Source organism: Bubalus kerabau, chromosome 2 (assembly GCF_029407905.1).
Source record: "Bubalus kerabau isolate K-KA32 ecotype Philippines breed swamp buffalo chromosome 2, PCC_UOA_SB_1v2, whole genome shotgun sequence".
Lineage (NCBI taxonomy): Eukaryota > Metazoa > Chordata > Mammalia > Artiodactyla > Bovidae > Bubalus > Bubalus kerabau.
The window spans coordinates 100,211,875-100,224,523 of record NC_073625.1 but is presented as its reverse complement, the minus strand read 5'-3'; the positions used below and the strand labels follow the sequence as shown (position 1 = coordinate 100,224,523).

Here is a 12,649-nt window from a genome sequence, read left to right as displayed (position 1 = left end):
TCCTCTATGTTCTCCACTTCCTTGATGCCGCATGCCTCCATTCCTGCCACTTTGTCTGAGTGCCTTTGTTCCCTAGTCCTTCAAGGTCCAAAACTAATGTCATTGCTGTATGAAGTCTTCTCTCATTTCCCTGCTTGTAGAAATATCTCCTTCTTCCACTTCCCCTTACCCTTCACGTGTGTCTTTCTTAAGGACATATTTCACTTTTTAAAAAACTTTATTTATATATTTGACTGCTGCTAAGTCGCTTCAGTTGTGTCCGACTCTGTGCGACCCTAGAGACTGCAGCCCACCAGGCTCCCCCGTCCCTGGTATTCTCCAGGCGAGAACACTGGAGTGGGTTGCCATTTCCTTCTCCAATGCATGAAAGTGAAAAGTGAAAATGAGGTCGCTCAGTCATGTCCGATTCCTAGTGACCCCATGGACTGCAGCCTACCAGGCTCCTCCGTCTTTGGGATTTTCCAGGCAAGAGTACTGGAGTGGGGTGCCATTGCCTTCTCCATATATTTGACTAGGTTGTGTCTTATTTGTGGCATGTGGGCTTCTCTCTAGTTGTGGTGCACTGGCTTAGTTGCCCCTGTCAGGTGGGATCTTAGTTCCCCAACCAGGGATCAAACCTGCATCCCCTGCTTTGGAAGATGGATTCTTACCCACTGGACCACCAGGGATGTCTCCGTGTTTCACTTTCTACCTGGTATTATAGTTAGTCATGTGTCTTATCTGTCTCCTATGTTTGACTGTAAGATTTTTGAAATAAGGGAACATTTTTATTCATCTTTGTGTTCCCAATAACACTTAGACCCGGACCTTTTATATAGTAGATGTTTGCCAAATGAGTGAAGGGTTGAAGGAACAATTTGGTTTATGCAGAATTCTTCACAATTGGATACAAAGATAAATATTTTTCATTGGATTGGTTGAAGCTATATAGGTTAGACTTAAACTTGTCTACATCTATTCTTGGACACTATAATGTTCTCACACTTGGTCAAAATGAAGTGTTGCATTTGAGTGGGAGTATAGAGACTATATTTGGATTTCATTTGTCACATTCATAGTCTTTGCATCACATGAAGAGCCTTTGTAAAATTCCATGCCTGTTGAGAAAACTCAGTAGCATTCTGTTCTTTCATGGTGCTTGCATGGACACAAAAACTGAGGCCGTGTGGTCTGACAGTTCCCACAGTAAGTGTACATTTTAGCAGTAAATGTAAGGCGGAGAAGGCTCGCTGAACTTTTAGCTGTGGTTTTCAAAATGAAATGGCATATCTGAGCACAACTTTATACTGAAGACTGTGAACACATTTTCCCATTTAGAATGTAATCTTCTTAATGTGTCATTGTTGTATAGGATGCTGAGATTTCTAATCTGTATACTATGGAGCTAGATGCCTTAGAAAATCTGTTTATCAAGCTTTTAAGCCTCTTTACATAAACTTCCATGATCTAAAATTTATGACACCTAAGCTGTTATGACACTTTGTCTAACAAGAGGCTGATGATGCTCACTGTAATTGAAGTGTTTTACTTTATTACTCTTGTGACAAAGATCTAATTTCTCTGTGGTGATGCCTGTCATTCCAAAAGGGATAATGCATGATACAGTCACATCTGTGGGCCCTGTGTTCGCAGTATAGCAAACGAGCTACTATTGCTCATGAGGAACATGTGTGGAAATTCCTTGAGGGCAGATATCATGAGTTCACTTCCTCATGTATCTCCCATCACTACATCTGGCTCAGTATTGGGCACAGTAGATGTCCAACAGTAGCTGTTCAACTCCTTAGCTTGATTTGCTTGTCCACATTCTTTTCTTTTCTCTTGAATTTTAATTGACATACAGTGTTATAGTAGTTTCAAGTGTATACCATAATGATTCAATATTTTCATATGTTACAAAATGATCACCATGATGTTTAGCCACCATAGAGAGTTGTTAGAATATTACTGACTGTATCTCTTATGCTGTACATTGCATCCTCTTGACTTATTTATTTTATAATTGAAAGTTTGTACCTCCTAATCCCTTTCACCTATTTTGCCCATTTCCTCACCATTTTATCCTCTGACAGCCACTAACTTATATCTATGAGTCTGTTTCTTAATTGCCTTGTTTGTTCTTTTTTTTTTCCCTCTTAAATTCCATATGTAAGTGAGATCATGTAATATTTGTCTTTAGGCAATGGCACCCCACTCCAGTACTCTTGCCTGGAAAATCCCATGAACGGAGGAGCCTGGAAGGCTGCAGTCCATGGGGTCGCTAAGAGTCAGACACGACTAAGCGACTTAACTTTCACTTTTCACTCATGCACTGGAGAAGGAAATGGCAACCCACTCCAGTGTTCTTGCCTGGAGAATCCCAGGGACGGTGGAGCCTGGTGGGCTGCCGTCCATGGGGTCGCACAGAGTTGGGCACGACTGAAGCGACTTAGCAGCAGCAGTCTGACTTATTTCACTTAGCTTTATACCCTGTAGGTCAATCCATGTTGTCACAGATGGCAAGAGTTTATTCTTTTTTATGGAAGAGTTGTTTATAAGCCGACCTCAGGTCTGTTTGATGTCACTAGTCCTTGATCCTAGCACACCCCTCCCCCTTCAGCCCAGTAAAAATGGGATTAAACTAGGTATTTGTGAATATCCATTTAATTTTATCTGTTTGCAATACAGGAGACCTGGGTTCGATCCCTGGGTCAGGAAGATCATCTGGAGGGAGGGCATGGCAACCCACTCCAGTATTCTTGCCTGGAGAATTCCATGGACAGAGGAATCTGGTGGACTGCAGTCCATGGGGTCTCAAAGAGTTGGACACCACTGAGCAACTGACACTTTACTTTTTACTTTCACTTTTGTCCAGTTTTAGAGCCCATGAGTATTAGTTGCCCATCTTCATTTACAGGGTGTTAAGTTTGTAATGCCTGTATATATTTGTTTTATTTTGAATACAAACATGAGGTTTCTGGAGCAGAGCAGATCTATTATTTAATTATAGCAAATAATTACTCTGATTCCCTTTTGTCCTAATTTGTACCCCTGGGGCAGTGGATGAGATGAGGCAGATCATATGTTATCCTATATATACTGGAGTTTGTATCATCAGTGAGAAAGTTGGAAAAAAAAATCTGATTATTTATATAAGAGAGGGGCAGCCTCCTCCCTAACTCCACCTTATTGCCTGTCAGACACATACTTTTTTGCTCTTTGAGAAGGATCCTGGATTCTTACTGTTACTCTTTGGAATATAAGTAAATCTCTTAGGGGGAAAGATAAGACTATCTTCTTTAGCTATGCTTCTACGTCCTCAGATCTCATTCCTTCCTTAACATGTAAATACATACCTCTAGGGGGGTAAATCTCTTCAGATACTCTCTCACTAATAATTAGTCATAAATTAAATTCTAAAATTTGTTCTTCTAGGCTAGGTCTAAAGTTTTGGTAAAATTTGATCAGAAAGCCTTCATTGTACAGAAACATAAAAATATTGTCTCTACAGTCCCACTAAGCATGAATCTAAAATTAAAAGGTAGAATCCTCTGCCTTCCAGGGCTGTGAGTCTATGATGATCAGGTCATTTGTGTAAGAACTTCGCATGTTTGTAAAAATTCAGATTCCTGAGGTCTACAGCAGACTGACTCAACAAGAGTCTCTGAGACAGAAGCCTTGGAATCTGCTTTTCTGTCCAGCTCTCCACATGATTCTTATGCACCACAGCCTTTTTCTCCTTTATTCCTGACTTTAAGGACCCTTTGTTTTTCCTGCTGGCAGAGATACTTCATGTTCTGCAGCTTTTGCTATTGAATCTGTGATTTTCAGGACTTTCCAAACATGGAAAGAAATGTAACAGTCTTTCTGGGAGAGTTTATGAGTATCATATAAAAATAAATACCAATATTAGCAAGCTTTCTAAGGTGATGATGAGTCTCTGAAATCTGAAGAGGTGATGGTGATGATAAAGATATTACCACTAGCAAACAACTATTCATTAAGTAACTGAGACAGAATTTGAAATGGATTAGCTATGTTACCTCGATTTCTGTTTTACAAAAAATGCAAAGATGTGCTGCCATTAGTGGTATTTTTCTATTCAAAATGTAGTTGAGACATTTTTGCTGTGTATTTCTATGTCTGAATGTTTCTATGTCTGAAGTTCTTTTGTAGAAACACAACTCTGAAATGAATATAAAAAGAGGAAAACGAATGGAATTAAAAATTTTTATTACAACTTCAGTGATGTGATTAGTCGTTCAGGTTAAAACTCACTGTAATAAAACTTTTTATCAAAAAGTAATTATCTTTAAGCTAGCACCAAAAATGATACAAACCCAAATGATGTAAGTGTATCATACCTTGTTACTAGGCTACACTCAATCCATTTCTCTATATCAGGAATAAGACACTGGCATTTAATATAAAGCATCTCAAATATGTGATAACATCTGACAGGTAATGAAGAAGTAGTCACATTATGAGTGCAGAATAGAACTGTGGTGGTGTTTCAGCAAAGAAAGAAATGAGCAGTAGTCTCTGGGAACATCTGTTTATCCTGTTAATCACCAACATTTTATTGAGTACCTATAAAGTGCTAAACACTGTGATGGGTACTACAGATAAAAAATGACTTTCAGAGAGAGATACAAGTGTTACCATGACTATGAGACAATGTGATACATACCGTGATTTCTGCTATAAATATAGCTATATAGATGTAGCATCTTCCTGTTCTTTTCCTGGGAGTCTTGTAAGAGCAACAGGAAAACAGAGAACAAAAATGCAAACTCCAGTTTCAGTCGAGCTAGGAAATATATACCAGAATACCCCAGGGCTGCCCAAGGCAGTCAAGATAATGCAAGAATCCCACAGGAGGAAATGGAGAGAAATGGAAGAAAGAGCCCAGCAATAGCACTTCTAAAGAATCAACACAAATACACTTAATAAAGAAGGGTTCATCTGGAGATGGAAAATCTATAGCCTTGGAACCTTACTGGACCTGCTTAGGTTCACAGAAGATGTGGAGTGTACATGAAAGTACTCAAAAAGCCATGTTTGCAGAAGAGGAGAAAAAGAATTTCTTGGGGAGAGATGAGAAAAGAGATTTTGCTTATGGAAACAAAAAAGAAAAACTCGCCTAGACTCTTATCCTCCACCTACCCTTCCTATAGAAAACTCTGGCAGATAGATAGTCTGGGAAAACCAAACTATTATAATGGTGTGTTTAAGATACTACGATAGCAGCTAAATACAAAAAAAGAAAAGAATATCCCAGTAATATATGAATACAGCACCATATAAATATGGATGTCAGTTATTAGGGACACAGTTAAGGGCAGTGTATCCTCAACAGTCCCTTGAAGCTCAGATCCAGGGCTCTGACCTGTGCAGAGCTATTGCTAAAGGTCAAGATTTGTTCCAGATGCTGGGAACTACACATGGAGAAAAAGAGTCTCCAGAGATGAGGGCTGTGGAGACAATTTCTGATACCATGGCACCCTTGTATTGCTCATAAGATGTTTGCTTGTAATTGCTTGTAATTTTGCTTGTATTGCTTGTAATACTTCATTGCATTATCTTGTACTGTTCAGTCACTACCAATCATATACCATTACTGTATGTCTAAACTGAAAGGGTCTCCTTAAGGATTGGCAAGAGTGTGTGAGCTTGGCACTTCTTTAAAAAATGAAGAACATTGAATTATTATAAATGCCAATTAAAAGTTATTTTTACTTACATTTGTCTAATGATTTTTTTCCATAATAGCCTCAGTTTATACCAGTGAATAGGATCACTGAGCTCACTAGCCCCTTCCAAGCTTCAACATCTAAGGTGAGTAATTACAGTGGGATTGAGTCATTTGTGACATTTCCCATAGGAATGATAAGACTTACCAAGGGCCAAATGTCATCATGGTTTAATATGTTCAGAAAGTGAAGCACTCATAGATATTTTTTCACCATCATCATTTTTTATTATAACAATTCATGTTTATTAGGAAAAACTCAGAAAGTAAAGTATAAATAAGAAAATTTAAACCACCCATTGTCTTACTGCATGGAGATGATGACCATTTTAGATATCTTAATGTATTTATAATTATATCTTTCCAGTATATTATTTATAATATATATGTGTTATATAAAATTATGCATATAAAATCAGAGAGAGAGTGTGTATGTGAGTCTGTGGGTATATATTTACCTAGAAATATGTTCTATATGTAATTCCTATGTTGTTATGTTTGCTAAATGTCATATTACATTTTATTCCTCAAATGTCTGTTATTATCTAAAATTTAAAAATTTTTGAACCTTCAGAGTTATATCAATCACACACACAAAATTATGGAAAACTCTTTACAATTTTGGTTATTCAGATTTCTTAGCAGACAAATGGTGAGATTGTAAACCTCAACCAAATTTTAAGTTAATAGATAGCTGACCTACATGCACCAGGGATCCAAAAGCAAGAAAATCTCTGCTCAGGAGTAAGTCAGGAAGCACAGTGTATTACCAATTTGGAGTCTTTTGCATCTTTAAGATCAGACTTCTTGACTCAGCCCAGCTCTGCTGAATCAAATTCTGAATGAGCCATTATAGCAGTATACCTTTGCCAAAGTTTATTTTCTAAGCCTCTGATTTTTAAAACTGCTGTTAGTAATAAATATCACCTAATATTATAAGATTATAAGGGAATGGTAATTAATTATAAATAAGCCATCTATCCCGAATTAAAAGCATGTTCTTTCTTATTTAAGGGAAATAAGAAAATTCAGAGAATCAGACCTTCCAGTGATGACTTGAAGCATGAGTCTCTTTCATCCTTTGAGCTTTTGGTCAACCACAGAGGCTGGGAAAAAAACACAGAAGGAGTGGACTCCGATGTAGAGTATATTTCAGAGACTAAAATTATGAAAATGTCTGGGCAGAAGAAAGTGAAACCTCAACAGCAGACGTATCCAGCAGTTCCACTGGAAAATGTCAAACTAGCTAGCAGAGACCAGGTGATTTTTTTTTTGTTACTTTTTCACAAAAGTGTATAGTCATTCACTTTTCCAGAAATAACATTTTTTAAAGATTTTGCTTCATTTCACATTTTTAAAGCACTCTAATTATAGCATACATATTGTAATCTGAGTTCCCTGGACAAAGTCCCAATTTCTATTTTTTCCCTACATTGTCTCTTTTGGAGGAAAAGTCAGATTGCTAATATCAGCACTGAAGGGCTCCTAAAGAACACCTCTATGGGATAAAGATTTTAATCTGTATTTAAGAGAGAAATAGCCATATAGGATAAACCTGTAATCTTGAGAAATTTGCATTCAGTGCTTTATAGCAAAAATGCTTGGTCAAATTTTATATAGGTAGTTATCCCTATAGTCCAAGTTCTGGAAAAATAAAATGTGATGTTGATAAAGTAACTAAGTGCTGAGCTTGATTATAATGAATGTACACCCTAGGATTTCCATGTATCTAAATGAGTTTCTTTAAAAAAAAAAAACAAAAACATTACACTTTCATTCTTACAGTGTTGATGCTTATTTAATTCCTCTTTGAGAATCTGCCCTTAGTCTCAGTGTATAATAATAACAACACTTAAAATTGAGTGGGCATTTACCCTGTGTCTGATCAGTATTCAGTGACCACAGGTATTATCTCACTGGCTTCCCTTGTGGCTCAGATGGTAAAGAATCTGCCTGTAATGTGGGGAACCCAGGTTCGATCCCTGGATTGGGAAGATACCCTGGGGAAGGGAATGGCTACACACTCCAGTATTACCTGGAGAATTCCATGGACAGAGAAGCCTGGCAGGCTACAATCCATGAGGTCCCAAAGGGCTACAGTCCATGGGGTCACAAAGAGTTGAACACCACCAAGCGACTAACTCTTTCACTTCACTTCACTTCGTTATCTTACTACCTTTAAAAAATCTTTTATAAGCCAAAATTTATTGCTTAGTTTATCTGCCTTGTTGATAAAACTTGATTACTAATGTCTTTTTACTGTTTCTAAAAATTTACTTTACCCTGAAAGGGTGAATATGAGCCACATGGAAAATATTCCAATGAGTTACCATCATCTCTGAAAGCAAGGAACTAATTTCATTGGCAAATATCCACTGAGCTTCTGCCCTGTGTAAGATACTGTATTAAGCATGGTGGAAGACAAGATTTCAGGCATGATTCTTTAAAAAAGAATTATTCTGAATAATAGTTACATTACAGAAATATCTCACACATTCCTTTGTAATATCTTTGGAAAATGGTATTGGATTCTTGAAAATCTTTAGTGATATAGGCTTATTACCTCCTAAAGGCAGCCTTTTCTTACTTCATTTTTGGGTAGCTCATTCTCTTAGATTATTTGAAATACGGATCCCTATAATTTTGAAGTTTTGGCCCTAAGTCTTTTCTTGAGACTGTAGAGGCCAAACTGAATCTGTCTACCTTCTTCAGAATTTTAGTTTGAATTATGCATTGAGTGTAGGAATTCATCTATTCAGCAGATACTCAACTTTTGCATGCTTATAATATAAAAAGCAGTTGCTATCACTTTATAATTATATCTCCTTTAACTCCTTATTTCATTAACTGTGGAATTTCAAGATTTGGGCTTTGTAGACTTATTTTATGGGGAGGTTACATGCTCCAAAGACAACATCCAAAGTTGTGTTAGAACAGCACATTTTAGAACGTAAATATGGAGATTCACATAGGTATATGTGAATATATATATGTATATATGTGTAAAATCATCTGTTATGTGCCATTCAGTATGTTAGCCAGCTACAGGGGATTTAGCTGTGAGCAAAAACCACCTATGGTCCCAAGTCCCTGCTGAACTTATAATCTAGGGATAGAGACAGACAATCCAATGATTATACAGATAAATGGGAACTGATGCTGAGGCAGTTTTTATGACATAGTAGTGTGAGTCCTTTTAATAGGAGATTTGACCCTGGGAGGACAGGGAAGTCTTCCTTGAAAAGGTGATGACATAACTTTTAGGATTGAATTCCAATTAAGTGGCTAAAAGGAGAGGAAGATCATTTCCAATCAGTGCAAACATTATTTGCTAATGAGGGAACATGGAATACAAAGTACCTTAAGAAGACAGCTCCCTGGAGAAGGGAATGGCAACCCACTCCAGTATTCTTACCTGGAGAATTCCATGGACAGAGGAGCCTGGCAGGCTACAGACCATGGGGTTGCAAAGAGTGGGACATGACTGAGTGACTGACACTTCAATGACACTAAGAAGACAGCTAAGCTGTGGTGGGGCAGTGAGGGAAAGGGGGCTGTGGTGTGAGATGGGCAGGGAGTCATCAGAACCATGCAAGCTGATACTTTGATAAGGGATTTTGTATTTATCCTGAGAGCAACAGAAAAACACTGAAGGATTTTAAACAGGGAAGTGGTATGATCAAAATTTCCTTTAGAAAAGATTGCTTTGGGTTAGTATGAAAAATGGATTCTCAGCAAACAGAATGAATGTGGGCAGAACAGTTAAAAGGTTATTGCAGTGGCCTTGGGGGGAAATAACGGTGGTGTGGCTGAGGTGGTCATGTGGAGGGGAGAGAAGTGGACGTATTTGTTCCTGTGTATTTGGCTTGAGGAGAGAACACTGACCCATTTGCTGAGATATGGGGTGTAGATGATCGGAGAGGCTAAATTCCGTTGAGAGGTCAACTCAACCAGGCCAAAGGCCAAAAAAGTTGACTAACTTAATGACTTAGTGGTAATAGGAATGATCACAGGAGGAATTTCATTGTTATTGAATTGGAGAGAATAGAAACCAGGTTACAATGGATTGATTAGCAAGTGGAAGGGGAAGAAATGAAGACATGTTGTACGTCAACTCTTGGGAAGAATTTTTAGGTTGTTTGAGATTTTTCTTGTTTCTTGGGATAAGCTTGTATCACTATAAACTTCCCTCTTAGAACTGCATATTCTGTTTTGGAAAAATTTGTTTTTGTTTTCATTTATTTTTAGGTGTTTTTTATCTCTTCAGTGATCCACTAGTTGTTTAGTAGCGTATTGTTTAGCCTCCATGTGGTTTTTTGTTGTTTTTTTTTTTTTTTCAGTTTTTTCCTTGTAATTGATGATAAAATAAACTCAAAAGGGATTAAAGACCTAAATGTAAGACTGGATACTATACAACTCCTAGAGGAAAACATAGGCAGAACTCTCTTTGACATAAATCGCAGCAAGATTTTTTTTTGGATCTGTCCCCTAGAGTAATGGAAAACAAAAGCAAAAACAAACAAATGGAACCTAATTAAACTTAAAAGCTTTTCCATAGCAAAGGGAGCCACAAACCAAATGAAAAGACAACTTACAGAATGGGATAAAATATTTGCAAATGATGTAACCACAAGGGATTAAGCTCCAAAATATACAAACAACTTAATACAGCTATATATATACAGCTGTGTGTGTGTGTGTGTGTATATATATAACAACCTAGTAAAAAAATGGGCAGAAGATCTAAATATGCATTTCTCCAAAGAAGACATACAGAAGGCCAAAAAGACACATGAGAGGATGCTCAACATCACTACTCATCAGGGAAACACAAATCAAAACCTTTGAGATATCACCTTATGTCTGTCAGAATGGCTGTCATTAAAAAGAACACAAATAAATGTTGGTGAGAAGAGAATCCTCATACACTATTGGTGGGAATGTAAATTGGTGCAGTCACTGTGGAAAACACTATGCAGGGTTCTCAAAAAATAGTGTTTTGATGGGATAGAGATTGATATTTGGTTTGCAAGGTTAGCACTAAAGACTATTCTAGAAGACTTGGACTTCTAGATGAAAGTCTGCTTAAAATTTTAGATATGTCTAAGAAATCTTACTGATTTCAGGGTAATCAGTGAAATTTTACATCTAGTACCAAACATTGACAACTTGAGGTTAACCTTGAGAGCTATCAAACTGTGGACCAAACAGCATAACATCTACTCCAATATATTAGGTTTCCTCGGTGGCGTCTTCTGGGCTATGCTCATAGCAGGAACTTGCCAGCTTTGTCCAAACGCAATAGTATCAACTTTTGTACAGAAATTTTTCTTGGTATTTTCTAAATGGTATGTGTTTAGATTATATTAAAATGAAATTGATTGTAGACACTGAAAAAACAAAAGAACTATCCCATGATCCAACAGTTCCACTCTTGGTATATATTAAAAAAACCCAAACTCTAGTTTAAAAAGATACAAGCACCCCAGTGTTCATAGCAGTTCACAGCAGCATTATTTATGATTGCCAAGATATGGAAGCAACCTTAGTGTCCATCAACAGATGAATGGCTAAAGAAAAGGCGTGTATATACAATAGAGTATTGCTCAGCCATAAAAAGAATGAAAATTTGCCATTTGCAGCAAACACTATATGATATCACTTATATATGGAATCAAAAAATACAACAAACTAGTGAATATAAGGATAAAGAAGCAGATATATAGATATAAAGAACAAGCTAGTCATTATCAGTGAGGAAAGGGAAGGGGGCAATGTAAGTGTAGGGAATTAAGAGATACAAGCTACTATATATAAAATAAGCTACAAGGCTATATTGTACAACATTGGGAATATAGACAATATTTTATAAAATGTACATTGAAACTGTCAAAAAATTTTTAAATGACTGCAGATATCTCACATACTAGGCATATTCAACATCTACTGATTAAGAATGACATAGTAAAAGAAAGCCATCATAGATATTTTTTAATGAATATATATCTTATTCCTCCCAGCAACATCCACATAAATTTTAAGAACAATGTATATATACATATATATATATATCCATATGAAATGTTATATATTCAGTATTTAGACAGTAATTCATGCAGATTCTTTGCAAAATACTATAAGGCCTTTGATTCACTGTTGAGTGCCATAATCTACACCATTCGTTTCATACTTAACTTGCATTATGATGTTATTTTGTTGAATGCCCTCTGTTTATCCTACAGAAGCCAGCACTTAATAGAAGCTGAAGGAAGGAAAGAGTGACAGTGGTTTAATATGTACAATTGATTGCTACTAATCCTTGTATATTTTTTCTTAATACCTTGCTATAGGCCTCTTGGGAAATGAAGAGAAAGAGGAGTCAAAACCTTGCTTCAATTGAAGTTGAAACCAGCAACAGCAATTCAGATATAATCCCGGTGAGACAAACTTTGCTGACTAAATGATACCTTGAAATGTATTCACATTTGTAAAGATTAGAGGAACCCAAGAGGTATTTCACATTAGTGCCCAAAGTAACTGAAACATTTAATTGAATAATTGCTTTTAGGTGAAGAAACAGGACTCAGAAAAGTTTGTTACTTGCCCAAAACTACACAAATTAGTGAAAATACAGCTGAGATTTATGCCTCCTGACCACTAATCTTGTAGTGTTTTTCATTTTGGTTGTCAGGGTGAGAAAGCTTTAATATTGTTGTTCAGTTGCCCAGTTGTGTCCAACTCTTTGTGAACCCATTCTATTGTGTTAATGTATATATGTGTACAACATTATATATATATATATATATATAAACTGTATGTGTGTGTGTGTGTATATATACATAAACTTGAAGTTCATTTCAAAACCTACCTACATGCCCAAATCCAAAGCATATGAACCTTTCTGTAATTCATAGTGTG

General features: G+C 36.7%; 1 protein-coding gene across 8 annotated transcripts in view; it reads left to right on the top strand.

The window, feature by feature from the left end:
- Positions 1-12,649, top strand: part of MORC1 (MORC family CW-type zinc finger 1) — a 170,433-nt gene that overhangs the window by 113,261 nt on the left and 44,523 nt on the right. For all 8 annotated transcript variants that reach the window (XM_055568119.1, XM_055568117.1, XM_055568118.1 and 5 more), the window contains 3 exons: positions 5,752-5,817; positions 6,746-6,991; positions 12,082-12,168. In XM_055568119.1, coding sequence (XP_055424094.1) covers positions 5,752-5,817; positions 6,746-6,991; positions 12,082-12,168 — 399 coding nt within the window. The remainder of the gene's footprint in view (positions 1-5,751; positions 5,818-6,745; positions 6,992-12,081; positions 12,169-12,649) is intronic.